The sequence below is a fragment of the Macrotis lagotis genome, chromosome 8 (genome assembly GCF_037893015.1).
Source record: "Macrotis lagotis isolate mMagLag1 chromosome 8, bilby.v1.9.chrom.fasta, whole genome shotgun sequence".
Classification (NCBI taxonomy): Eukaryota; Metazoa; Chordata; class Mammalia; order Peramelemorphia; family Peramelidae; genus Macrotis; species Macrotis lagotis.
In genome coordinates this window covers 26,977,457-26,991,503 of record NC_133665.1, presented here as the reverse complement: position 1 = coordinate 26,991,503, position 14,047 = coordinate 26,977,457, and the positions used below count along the sequence as shown (strand labels likewise).

General features: G+C 46.9%; 1 protein-coding gene across 1 annotated transcript; it reads right to left on the bottom strand.

Moving 5' to 3' along the window:
• Nucleotides 1-2,525: 2,525 nt before the first annotated feature.
• On the bottom strand, nucleotides 2,526-13,209 carry ARID3C (AT-rich interaction domain 3C). The gene is made up of 9 exons (XM_074198966.1): nucleotides 13,195-13,209; nucleotides 12,336-12,629; nucleotides 11,049-11,447; nucleotides 9,307-9,379; nucleotides 7,286-7,469; nucleotides 6,844-7,106; nucleotides 4,953-5,144; nucleotides 4,547-4,636; nucleotides 2,526-3,115 (listed from the first exon to the last, which is right to left on the bottom strand). Exons 1-9 carry the CDS (start codon nucleotides 13,207-13,209, stop codon nucleotides 2,991-2,993), a joined length of 1,635 nt encoding a protein of 544 aa, XP_074055067.1. The 3' UTR covers nucleotides 2,526-2,990.
• Between the last annotated feature and the right edge of the window lie 838 nt (nucleotides 13,210-14,047).

The window sequence follows — 14,047 nt, the reverse complement described above, 5'->3', positions numbered from 1 at the left end:
CTAGGTGGTGCAGTGGATAGAATACTGGCCCTGGAGTCAGGGGTACCTGAGCCCAAATCCAACCTCAGACATTTAATAATTACCTACCTGTGTAACCTTGGACAAGTCACTTAACCCCAGTGCCTAGCAAAAACCAAAAAAAAAAATTTGATGAGGAAGGTTGAGTCACTACCCTCAGATAGCCTTCTTCTGATGGAAAAATCAGCCACAAGAAGAAATGGACAAAATTACAGAATTGAGTTTTGGGAAAGGTAGAGGTGCTGATGGGGAAGTGGAGGTGTGTGTGGAGAGTGGGAATTTGTTCTGGGAGCTGAGCTTGCATCTAGGTGAGACAGCAGCATGAGGGGAAGGATGAGAGGAAGGATAGGGGGAGGAAGAACAGCGGAGAAGAGGTGATGGAGAGAATTGAGCCAGGATTAGCGGGCCGGGACTGAGATCGGTCGCCGCCCTCTCGCCAGCCGCCTGGACTTAATGAGAACTGGCTTGTGGCCAGAGCTGCGGTTTTGCGGCTGGCGCAGCTCGGGGGACGGCGGGAGGGAGGTTAAAGGGATCGATGCTATTTTGCTCTGTAGATACCGCTGCTGTGGGAAGTCCCGGAGGCCCATTCTCACGAAGGGCGGGGGATAGAGAACCCCCTGCTGCAAGCAGGCACACCGGACCGAGGGTCCCTGACTAGAAGGAGGGAAGACTGAGTGGAGGGGACACTTGTCCTGGAGGTTCCATCTGCTAAATACGTGATGTGGGTGGTCACTTTCCTTAGCTACCTCCATTTCCTAATTTGTATAATGTGTGGGTCTAAAATGCCTAAGATGCAGCAGGGTACAGACCAGAGGATAACCGGGCTGGCAGTCAGGAGGTCCTGGATTCGAGTTTGACTTCTAATATATACTGGACCTTGAACAAGTCATTTCAGCTTTCCTTGAACTCAGGAAACTAAGTTAACAGAGTAACTGTCGGTTTGCAGAGGTGAGAGTTTTCTACCTGGAATTCCAGGTAGCTTTGAAATCAAAGATCTAGAAAAAAATAAAACCAAAGCCTCAGTGCCTCAGTTCCTCAATAGAGATGAAAGTCCTTCCTGCCGGCTCCTTCCACCCAAATTATCAGTTCCAAAAGCTGTTTGTTAGGGGTATCTTATGGTTTGGAGAAAATGTAGGGTCTGGCTGAACAGACTGGTGGCCCTGAGGTGTGTGGAGGAGAGTTTTTGCAAGCAAAGTCAATAGCTAGCAGAAATTTCAGTGTGGGAATTCAGGGCAATTCAAAGCTGAGGCTGCTGAGGCCGGGATGGAGGGCAATTTAGGGGATTCAACCTGGGTGGAGCAGCCAATCTGAGATGTGGCATGCACCTAAAGTCAAGAGAGGATTCAGCTCTGAGAACATTAGAAATCCATTGGTGATAAGACTAAAGGAAGAACTTTTGAAGGTATGGAGGGTTAGGGAAACTGGTCTCCCAAAGGGAGTAAGATAACTTAATTTCTGCCCCAATGAAGTGAACATTATCTGAGTTTTTCTGGGGGGCGGGGGGGGGGGGAGAGGTAAAACTTGTCCAGGTAGCCCAGCATCTCTTGGGGAAAAGCACAATTCCAACCCAAATTTTGCCCTAACTTCCACTATAAACAATGGGTCTAAGAAGGTTAGAGGGAGAAGGAAGGGAGCTACCAGAATACATGTAAGAGTAACAAGAGGGAAATCTACAGAACTAGGGGGAGGGAGGGACATACAGAAGCCTGGAGGGTGAGAGGGATGCATATTCTTGAGGTCCCCTAAGAATCACATAGAAGGGGCCCTAGGGGGCTAAGGTGGTGAACTCTGAGGCCAGAAGCTCTGGGAAAACACTAATTCCTCAATTTCCCACAACTCCAGAACCCTAGGAAAAGGAAGAGTTTAAGACTAGAGATTGTACTATAGAGGAAACCTCAGATGTGAAAGTGCCCAAGTCACAGGTGCTAGGTCTCTAGGTCCATTCGGTTGGGCCTTTCTCTATTGGTAATCCATAGATCCATTGATCCACAGATTCATCGATCTCTCTATCATTGAGGCATCCATGTATCAGCTCTGGACTCTGTCTGGCCTTGATCCAGATCTTTCAGATTTCTGTTCTTCTTCCCTCTTTCCCCTGGCCCCTAATCCTTATGCCTTTGCCCTTTTCCACTGTTCTCTGAACACACTCCCACCCAAACTGTTTCCCTCTAACTCCAAATTTGGTACTAACCTGAACTCTTCTTTTGTCCCCTTTGAACCTTTGTCCCTCCCACCCACCTCCCACCACATCAGTATCATTCAAACTAAATAGCTTCTTAGATGCAGTCTAAGCCTCTGAATCAGCTTCTATGCATGTCTACATATCCCTTTATCTGTCTCTGGATATCAGTTGGATTTTTGATGAAAAACTCATTCCAAGAATCAGAAATGAGGAGTTCAGAGCAGCAAGGGCAGCAAGTTTATTGTCTGGTCAGGCTGACCCCAAAATGGATTCCCCCTCTAAGTCCCCTTCGGTTTTCACCCTGTAAAAAAAAGCTGTTCAGGGCCAGTCAAGGAGCTCAGATGGGATAGGATGGTCTAAATGAGTGGGAGGGGGGAGGGCAGACTAAGGATGGGAGGAGGGTGACAAAGGGAAAATTGAAATTGAGACAGGGTCTGAGACCAAGCTCAAAGAGGGCAGCTGGACTCTTTGGTATATATGATGGGGGCGGGGGTTCTTTGGCTAGATAAATGGTAGAACAGGGGTTAGGAACATTACCCCCATTACAATGAGGTAGACATTTCACAGCAAAATGTTGGGCTTCCAAGTTCATAATCAGGGATGGGATATGATTTGGTATAGGGAATAGAGAAGGGAAATCAGCTGGAAGGGAAAATATGAACTTTTTTTTCTTTGCCAGTGGGGTACCCAGCTTAGGGAGGGAAATGAAAGACACAATGAAAGGGGTTTCCCCTCCCTTCAATGACCAAGATATAGCTGGATGGCCCAGGTTCTTAAGCATGATGTTTCCTCAAGGTGAGGTGCTTGAGAGGGCACCTGGAGGGGTATGAGAACTAGGACTTATTGGGCCCTGAGAATTTCTGCTGCTGTTGGTGGCTGAGCCCAAAGTTGGTGGTCGCCGGGCAAAGAGGACTCCTACATTTATTGACATGGAGAAAAGAAAGGAAGTAAAATGAGACAGAGTGCCTTTTTTCAAAATGCCTCTACCCCCTGTTTTTCTAGAGGAGTAGATCTCTTCCACCCCCTGGTACAGATTCCTCATCCCTCATTTTTTGATAGAAGACTAAGAAACATAAAAACTACATAGATGATCTGATATCAGTGTTAGGCAATCTGACTTCCATTCAAGTATAGATGCCCAGGACTGCCCATACAAATATAATAATTCCATGTCTAGAACCAATATAGGTTCATGCCTCCCCAAGCATACAATACTACTACAAACATACTCTTCCTTCCATCAGAAGATGAATTCCTTGATGTCCTGAGCCCTATAGATACCCAAATTCCCCCTCTATCTCTCTAAATAATGTAGATGCCTTCTGGTCATCCATAGAAGAGGAAATGTCTCTTATACCAGAGCATGATCCTTCATATCAGTGCAGATGTCTGTACAAATGTAGGTCCCTTAAAATTCATGCTAGGATAGACCTGCCATACCATGGAATCACAGAATCTTAGTTTTCTCAACTATTACTTATAAGCAATGGTTTCCAAAGGTTACCATCCTAAACCACACCTTCCTCTGGATGTTCTACCAGGTCATCAATTAAAATATGTGTTCAGTTCTTCTGAACACATTTCTTCAAAGGTGGCTTGACCAAGACATAGGAGAGCTGACCACTGAGCTCTGGCTACCACGTATAGTAGTAACTCAGACCAAGATTACATTAGCTTTTATAGCAATCACAACACACTAATGATTTATAGTAGAAATTTGTATTCAATTAACCTTTACTAGGTCTTTTTTTCATAGGAACTCTTGTCTAGCCACTTGTCATGAATTCATTCCATTCTGTACTTGTACACTTGACTTTTTAAAAATTATATGATTTTACATGCATGCCTATTAAATGTAATCTTTTTAGATCCGACATGTTCAGATTATTTTTTATCTAAATTCTGACTAGTGTACTGAATGCACCTCATGTGATGTTCAGATTTCACAAGCATGTCATTCTATTTCTTTATCTACTTTATGGGTAAAAATGTGAAACAGAATAGGACTAAAGATAGAGACCTCCCTCTAGGTTCACATGGATCTATTAATCAATACTCTTTGGATCTGATCTTTAAACTAGCTAATTCTACTATCTCCCAGTCCATATCCACCTATCTCATCCAAAAGGACATCGCCAGAGATTTTGTCAAATGTCTGCCAGTGTTGATGCCTTATAACACTATAGATCCATGACCCTTTTTACCAGTGTAAATGCTTTCTGAATTCCATTTCATTTGTAGACATTACAATTACCATAAAAGTGAGACTTCCTGACTTCTGATATTCCTGAGCACTAGATATTCCTGAGCCCCCATGCCAATATAGCTATATTCTGGCTTCCATACCCGTGTAGACAATTCCATTGATCTCCAGGGCCATGTTGATACTGCTGATGCCATTGCCTGCCATATTAAGGGGTACCTCCTGTGGCTCTTCTATCCAGAGAAGAAGGGAAGGAAAGTCCATTAGTTGGGGGTGGGAAGGTATAGGATGCTGAAGACAGAAATGAGTCATAGGAAAACTCCATACAGAAGAAATATTCCTAAACTTCTCAGTTTGTCTTGTCCCTCTTTCTTCCATTCTTTCATTTAATACCTCTTCTTATATCCTGTAAACTAAGGAAATGTGACCTTATCATCCCCTTAATTTGCCCTTTAAATCCCTAATCAAGACTAATACCCCACTTTGTCCTCAATGGCACATATCCATTAGAGCTCTCAGATTCCACTATGGTCCCCAAACCTCCCTTACCTCGGACAGAAGTCTTGCTTCTGGGAAGAAGATTAGGAGCTAAGGTTGGACGGGGAGGGTCCACAGGTCCCATCAGCACAGCCTTCTTCTCAGGGGGTTCCTCTGAACCTATCTTTTCTCTTATAGGACCCAGGGCCATTGGTAGTGAAATTCGTGGTGTAGCCACTGGTGGGGCAGGCCCTGAGCCCTCCTCTGAATAGACAAGAAGGAGCATTTATATCAAGACTCAAATCTCTTAAATTAGCCCCAATGTCCCATCTGGGAAAAGTAATGTCATGGTAATGACACCAACTAGACCTGAAATTAGGGAATTTTGCTACCTGTTTAACTTTAGTGAAGAAACTTTACCTGTCTGTGTGACCATAAACAAATAATTTAATCTTTCAGAGTCTTTTTTCTAATTTGTAAAAGAGGAATCATGAAACTATAGTACCAACATCCCAGGGTTGTTGAAAGGATTTAAATAAGATTATGTGTGTATATAAAATATGTTATTTCAAAAGTCTTAGTGCAGTTTAAATTTATCAAAACTTAAATATGTATATATGTAAACATATATATATATAAAATATATAAATTCCTAAATTTTAAAACAATATTCTTCTCTCTTCTCCCAGTACCCCATCTGGCAGGAACCTCTCTATACCATATCTCTATGCCTATAGGGGACTTGGTAAGTACTAAGAAACGCTAACTGAATTGAATTTAATCTTTTAATAGCAGAGGGTTAGCCATACTCTGATTCTGTTGCTTAGGCATATATTACAAGAAGTATGCTCTATAGACATAAACATATACAAATTATAGTGACTTTTTGAAGTAACAAAAAATTGGAAACAATGTAGATGCTCATCAACTAGGGAATGACTGAACATGAGTGTACTGAAATATTACTATTTTATAAAAATTGTTACTATAGATTGAAGAGTATAGAAAGACACATGATCTGGTGTAAACTGAAGTAAATGAATGAAAGAAAAACATAACTACAATTGATATAAATGGAAAGAGCAACAATAACAAATTAAACTGAATGCTATGAAATTATAATGTTCAATCTTAGTCCTGAAAAAGTTTTGCCAATGTACATCTCTCTCCTTTGAAGTGAGCAGAGATCGACAATAGGTATATGGAACACTGTAAAATACTGCCGAACTGTCAATACGTTGATTAGTTATACTGTGACCTTTTTCCTCTTCATTTATTTTAACTCATTGAATGGGGGAATAGAGAAGAGAAAAGGGGAAGCACATTAAAAGATAATCATAAAAATTTGAAATCTTAAAAATGAAGGGTAGATTAGATGACACTAAGATTCTTGACTACCCTATATCTCTGATGCTCTAAACCTAAACTCACCTCTTCTAAAGCTTGTCTAATCTGAAACATAGGGGCAGGGGAGAGAGGGAGTTTAGGTAGGAAAATGAGTAGAGCTGTCAGTTTAGATGTCTGAGGTCAAAGGAATTCAGTTCCAAATCTGGAAGATACATGGAATCTAACCCTCTCTTTTAAAAAGGGAGAAAACTGGGGCCCAGGGAGTTGTCATTATCAGGCCAGTTCTCTGTTTTCCTAAGCCAAAGCCTGCCTTGAACAAACTGGAGCCCAGGAGGGCCAATGGCAGTGTGTGGAGAGTTACAGAATTTAAATTTATTTTAATATTAACAAATTAGCATGCAAAGGAGACACAAATCACATACATGTCAGGATCCTGCACCTTCTGAATAAAGGGCTGCTCCCATAGAGCCTTGACCCCTGTTAAACACCCACTTCAAGAGTCACTTCCCCATCCCCACCCTGGAGCTTTTGCACTTTCTCTCTACATCCCTTCATGTGTCCAGTTTCATCTCCCCTCCCCAGTCCCATACACAGCCCCAGTCACCTCTGCCCACACCTTTCTTAATGGGGGCGTGGCTAGGCCCATGGCTGTGACCCAGTTGGGCGCAGGCAAGGGCTGGCAGACCTGGTGCGGCTGAGGTTGTAGCTGAGGACCCCCGTGGAGGAGGGGGCCCTGCCGCGGGGAAGCTGAAGAGCGGGGCGCTCCCGTAAGTCTGGCGCCGGCCCTCTCGTCTGTTACTGTCGATGGCCGCCTGGAGCTCCCCAGGAGAGCTGAGTGCCCGAGTCTCACACTCGTAGGGGTAGAGATACTTCATATACCTGTAGGGTTGCATACCCAAGGATGCCTCATATCTGAACGCCTTCTAGTTTCCCCCAAACCTGGGCCCCCTCAAATCCGAGATCCCTCCCCTGAGGTTCCCCAAACCCTGTTCCATACGTCCGGACCCCATTCCCTCTCCCCCTGGGCATACCCCCTCCCCACCCCTCCTCTAGCTCACTGGGTGCGCAGCGTGAAGGCGGCGGAGGTGATAGATGTGGGCAGGCTCAGGCCCCGAGTGACCTCCCGCCAGACCTTTCGGTTGATGACCTCCACCAGCCCCCCCTTCTCCGTCACCAGCCGGAACAGCACATAGAGGTCCAGCACCTGCTTTGCCATGATCGGAATGCGGTTCACTGGGGTGCCTAGGGAGGAGGAGGAGGAGGAGAACACCGGGACAGTGGGGAGCAAAGAACAAGAGGGTCAGCAAGGCGGGGTGGGAGGCTGTCATTTGGGCCGGGTAGGACACAATTTCTAGGGAGGTAGGAAAGACACGGCCTCCTTGGGAAGTATAGGATACGAAGGTCTCTAGGAGAACAGGGGTTCGACAGGGCAGTGGGAGCACAGGTAAGGAGGGGGTACATAGGAGGCAGCATGCGTTGGGCCAGTTAGGAGAAGGGATTGGTGGTAGACTCCAGGGACCTCACAAAGGTCACCATCAGGGACAGGGATTTCTGTGGAGGTCAGATGAAGGCAGGACAATAGGAGGGTCTACCGGACTGGAATGGAGGGGCAGGGAGGAGGGCACAGAGTTTAGAGAGAGGAGAGAATATTGGGATCTCTCTCCCTGGGGATCTCTAAGGGACTGCCCAGAGGCAGGATTCTTGAGTCTCTTCTTTAGCTTGCAGAGGTTGGGGGTTTTCGGATCTGGTCCTGCCGCCCCCGCTCCGGCTCCCGCCCCCGCCTGGCGGGTGACAAAGGGTTCTGTCGAAGCTGAGCGATGGGCCCCAGTTAATTTGCGCTGATTTTTACCGATCCCATTCCCACCGCCAGACCCTTTGTGCCCGAACAATTAGCCGCAGGCCTGATTAATGGGGGGAAATTATCGGCCCCTTGGGACTCTTCCCCTCCTCTCTCTTCCCCTCCTCCCAGCTCCCCATTTTCCTTAGTATTTCCTGATTGGGGGTGGGGATGAGCAGGAGTATCGTCCCATTCTCTCCCCTCCTCCCAATGTCTAGCTAACTGGGGGAGAGGGTCTGGGGTGGAGGAACTGGAAAAGTGAGCTTCAAGAACCAAGACCGTGGGGGGGGGGGGGCACTAGGGAGGGGAAGAGAGCTGGAGAAAAAAGGAGATTGCTTTTGGGGGTCAGAAGTTTCGGGGAGAGGCAGGGAAGAGGGTTCGGCGGGGCAGGCACCCCGTAGGTCTCTCTGGGAGCACTAGAGCGGCACAAAAGGAGGGGGGCAGAGGCAAGTTAATTAGTGGCCTTATCAGGCTGCGATGGGGAGGGAGTTAATTAGCTTTGGAGAAAGAGATAATGACTCAGACTCTGGGCCCATGAATCTGGGGAGCGGAGGGGGGGGGGGAGTGATGGACAGGCCACCCAACGTGCTTCGCAAGCTGGGGCCCCCTCGCCAACTCTAGCTCTTTACTCTAGAGATTTGAGATCTCCAAGGAAAGGATTTCCTAGTCTTTATTTTTCTAATCATCATATCCTCCCTTACCCCTTGGAAAGTCCTTTCTGTTTTCTAACTTCAGGAAAGATCTGCAGTGTCAACTCATATCTAAAGTTTACCCTGGGGTGGGAAAGAGAGAGGGAATCTAATCCGAAGAAACCCTAAGCAAAGGATCCAGGAGTCCTAAGAACCCAGGTCAAGACTGTGGTCCTGTAAACTCCCTCCCATCCCAATGAACCCTCCCCAGGGTGAGCGTCATCGATTGAAGACTCATTAACCTGCCAGCATCTCCGTTGCTAATTAATTCCCATGGGAGAAAGGGAGGGGCTAATTAATCGTGGTAGGTCAGAGGTTAAAGATGTTATTGAGGTATCCCCATCCCCCCCTCGCCCCAGCTTCCCGATGTATCCAGAGGGTCCGAACCTCACAACTGCTCCAATTCTAAGCCACTCTCTTGTAGATGGGGACTAGCCTATAAGGAATTGGGACTGGGACACCTGCGGGGGAGGTAGGGGTTTGTTTCTGAGCCACACTATTTTGGGGCCCAAGACCCCACCCCCCTCTACATCTTTTCCATACCGCCCCTCACCCCTCTTCTGCATGAAGCTGAACAGGTCATCCAGGAATTCTTTCCTCTTGGGGTCAGCGTCGAGCTCATATAGCTGGGGGCGGGGAAGAAGGTTATTTACCACTCTAGACCCCAATAATGTCTTCCCTCCCTTCCCTTCCCTTTCCCTAAAACAGAACAGTTTCCCTAGACCCCATCAACAGAAACTTCAGCCTACAGGAATGATGTTTAGAACTGGGCTGAGGGTTTCTGGAATGTGAAGTGCATTTGAAATGGATTGATGAAACCTACCACATTCAAGGAGGTCCTAATTTGAGCCAGGTTGGGGCCAAGCTCTGCCCTGAGGTGTTTTGTGTTCCCCACACACTGGTGTGTCCCCCCCACCCCCAGGCACTGGTGGCTTGGAAGGAGATGATAGAGTTGTGGTCAACCAGAAGGAAGATGTCCTAAAGGAGAGGGTACTTCCCTGGCAGGAGAGAATTGGTATTCTTATCTCTATCTCCTCTTGGTGACTGGTTAAGGAGTCAATCCTCTTGTCAACTCCAGCCACTCAGATAGCAGTTGACCAACAAGGCTTAAAATTGTCTTCATTGGCTCCTGGCCCCACCTCACCCTGTGGGTCTCTGATTAGGTGATTCAGAGCTTTTTGCCAGGTCATAGGTTATCAAGGGTGTGATCTATAGCTCTGCAACACTTAAGACATGCCTGCTAAAAGGGGGACTAGAAATGATCCCTGTGACATTAAAAAAAAAGCCTCGGAGTGATAATCAGAATTAATAATACCTGAGTAACACTCAAGATTTAGTCCTTACTTCATACTCAAAGAATAACTCTTGAATAATAATTGGAATATATATCAATAGTAACGAAACTATAATCCTCAAAGTAGTCCTTCCTAGTAAACTTTTATGAGCCCCCTCCCAAACCATTCATTCATTCACACCATGGATATCCATCTCCCATCCCAGAGTAATACAATTGCATATCTAAAATAACCTTCACTTACACAAAAATAAGATATCAAGGTCTTGAGGGGAGGGAGGAGAGTAAAAAAGATTAGGAGAGTGGAAAGTGTAACAATTGAGCCATGGAAGCATAAACTATCCACACCTCCTGTGTCTCCTTAGTTCCACGAGCCAGAGGAATCTTAGAGCCACCTTTAAGATCCCCATCCCCAATTTCCAAACTCCTATTCCTCACTGTCAGGTGAAGGGGTAATGGGACGTGACATATGGAGGGGGAGAGTGTTCAGAGTCTAGGCTGGAAGGAGACAAGGATAGAGAGTGGACACTTGAGAGCCCTCCTCCCACCATTTTATCTGCCATCTTCCACAGCATACTGGACTCTCCCCTCTATCCCCACAAGAGATTTCTCTCAGGATCCTTGAACACCTTTTCAGCTATTTCACCTTTGTCTCCAAATCTCTGGTTTACTCTATCTTCTCTTCTTTCTGCCTCTAACTATGCCTTTATTTCCTCTGCAGAGCTCCATAGGGTGGGGTATATGGGATGAAGGGATTGGGACCCTAGTGGCTGCTCCTTCCTGAGGCATCAGTTTTCAGGAGAAGGGAGAGAGGATTGGATAACAGGGCCTAAGAAAGGGTCAGATGGGATAGATGAGAGTTGAAGGTCAAGTTTTCTAATTCATATTCCACCTACCTCTCCCAGTACTAGAAAATGTAGAATAGATTGGAGATGGGATGGGGTGGAGAAGTATGAACCCTGATTTCTGGGCTCTATACCCTACCTACAGCGACTTCCTACCTGTTTAAACTGTTCCTCATAAGTCCACTCATGATGCTGGGGACCAGGAGGCTGGCTGGGAGGGGAAACAGATAGGCCTGATCCTGGGTTGGGCAGGGGAGGTTGCCCCTGAGGTCTAGACTCCTCTTCCTCTTCCTCTTCCTCTTCATCTTCATTTTCACCCTCTTCAGTATCCCCCAGAGTCCCCTCTTCAGGAGACTGCTGGGCCCTGACACCCACTGGATGGGAACGTTGAGGAGGTAGAGATGAGGGGATTGAAAGAGGAGGTGGGGGTGGAACCCCACCTTGAGCTAATCGGGCTGCCTGCTGCCTCTGTAAGGACTCCATCACAGCTTCCAGTCGAAGCCCACCCCCAGGGGGGGCTCCAGGCATAGGGCGGGGCATCGGGGAAAGGGCAGCCTGCAGGAGCACAGGGGAGGGAGTGTTGTGGGACTGTGAAAATCAATAGGCCCTCCCCAAGACTCCCATCCCAGACCAGATTCCCCCCCAGACCCTTCCAATTCAATCCTCTCCCCAACTCTCTGACAATTTTCCTTGTCCTCCACTGTTCTAGAGCAACCATAGCCCCCCCCCCCACCGAATTCTCCCAGTCAACCCCAGATCCTCTTCCATAGAGCCATCAAGAGAATCACTTTCAAATTAAACTTGATGTACACATGCACACACCCCAACCCCTTACTGTGGTTTGTTTCCCTTCCCCTGGTACCCCAGTTATCAAGGTCCTGAGGGGACAACAGGGAAGGGAAGAAGAATAAAAAAGATAAAAGAAGACGAAGACAGAAATAAAGAGAGAAATGTTTAGAGAGGAAAAGACTTGAAAGAGGCAGAAAGAAGCTATGCAACTGAGGAAAGGACAGAGGCAGGAGGAATAGAACGACAGATTTAAAAACTGGGATAGGGACAGAGACCCGGACAGAGACAGAGGTCTGAGGGAGAGGAGACAGTCAAGAGAAAGAATAGTAGCAGAGACCACTGGAAAAATATAGTCATAATGAGAAAGTGAAAGGGGGCAGAGGACAGGAGGCTTTGGAGGAAGCTGAGAGGTGATGAAGATGGGAATTCCCTGGACGTTGTTAAGTAACTGGTCATCCAGGAAACTGGACACCGCAAGCATCCCAAACTCTAGTCACTTTGGACACTGATCTTCTCCCCAGCGGCCAGCACCTTTGACACTGGTCACGCTGCACACTTGGGACTGGTTTCCTCACCCGCTCCTCTTGCCCTCATCCCAGACTTTGAGCACCTCCTCGGTCTAGCGCTCCCGATGCGGGAGCCTCCCGGACTCACCAGCGCGCTGCGGGCGGCCGTCCCGAGGTTCTCCACCATGCTTTCGCCGCCCCGCGCCCCACTCCGGCTCCCGCTGCTCTCGCTCCTGGTTGGCGGCTCCTGGCTGCAGGCTCGGAGTTCTGCACCCCCCCTCCACACTCCGGTTGCCTCCTGCTCTTGTCCCTCTGTCCAGCTTCCTCCCTCCGTCTTTCTGTCTTTACCCCGTATCCCTTCTCCTCCTTTCTCTGTGTCCTCTCTGGCCACGGGTGCCGGGTCGGAGGTAGGACAGCGGCAGGGAGGGGCGGGCGGATGGCGCTGTCCCGGGACCCAGGCGTCCTGGACTCCCCTGGGGCGTGGGGCGGAGCAGATTCTCTCTCTCTCTCTCTCTCTCTCTCTCTCTCTCTCTCTCTCTCTCTCGATATCTGTCCTCCTTCCTGCCCTAGCTTCTCCTCCTCTCTTTTCTGGCAACAAGTGTCCGCAAGCACCAGGTCCCTAGGGCGGCCATTCGCTCTGCAGAGTCTCTGAGAGATGTATATATGGTGTTGATGGGGTGTCTTGAGGTGGGGTATGTGTGTGTGGGGGGTACTGAGACACTCTCTCTTTGAGAGGAGACTCTATAGATATAGGTAACATTGTGGGAATGGCACTATGTTCCCATTGAGAATACAATTATAATGGTATGTGACACTGTGTGTGTGACATAATGTTCGGGTACCATTGTGTAAAATAGCTATCTGCATATTTTACATTTCCCTATGCTTTACTCAAACAAACACACTCACAGTACAGATTCAGACACTACAACACACACCAACACAAACACATTCGTACAACAGGTAAGCACTGGGACACACACACAGACAAACACACATTCATATACCCCCTCCTTGGACATGATCACTGCAGCTGTCCTGCCGCAAAGCCGGGAATCATTCCTCCTGACACTGGAATGAAGACGGAGACAGACATACCCAGGGAACCCAACAGGAATATAGACATTCTACAATTCCTGGTTTCCACCAAACTACAGCAGTTTTCTCTCAAAAGCTGGTCTGGGTCTGAATTACTCAGTTATTATCTCAGGTCTCCACTTTCCTTTACCTTCAAAGATTAAAACACTGTAATGCATTGAGACAAAAATAGACAATCTCCATCTTGCAGTTATTGAAAAAATATGCAGAAAACTAATCTTTTGACTGTATGACTCCAAAAACTGCATTTTCAACTGCAATATCTCCCTAAAGATCCAGATAGTATTTCCTATTGTCTATCAGTTATCTCCACCTAAATGTCGCAATGGCAAATCGTTCATTAGGGCCACAAATAACCTCATCATATTCCCCCCAGACTGGCTATTTCCCCCTTAATTTTGTCAGTAACACCACCATTCTCCTACTCCTCTCAAGTGCTAAACCAGAGAACCATCTCTGACTTTTGCAGGACATTGCTATGCCCTGTCTTCTTCCTGTTCGATCCCCATATTATATAAAATTACAGACTCCCAGAGAACATTCAGTCCAGCCTAATTCTTCATAATGATCCCAACACATTTGCTTGAAGATCTCAATCTCTCTCTCGCTCTCTCTCTCTGGAACACATTGTCTCCCAAGACAATTCATTCCATTGTCAAAATTCTTAGGAAAATTTCCATATCAAACCTAAATTCACCTCTTTGCTCTTCATTATTTACTCTGAAGCTAAACATAAGCATAATCTCTGTTTCACATAACTCG

Bases quoted from the DNA above. Each gene is read 5' to 3' on its own strand.
- ARID3C (XM_074198966.1), bottom strand. The intron at 7,470-9,306 runs GTGAGGGGCGGT...CCTCCTCCCTAG, and splicing joins CAGCTTCATGCAGAAGAGGG to GCACCCCAGTGAACCGCATT. The intron at 5,145-6,843 runs GTGTGGGCAGAG...TTGTCTATTCAG, and splicing joins CCACGCCCCCATTAAGAAAG to AGGAGGGCTCAGGGCCTGCC.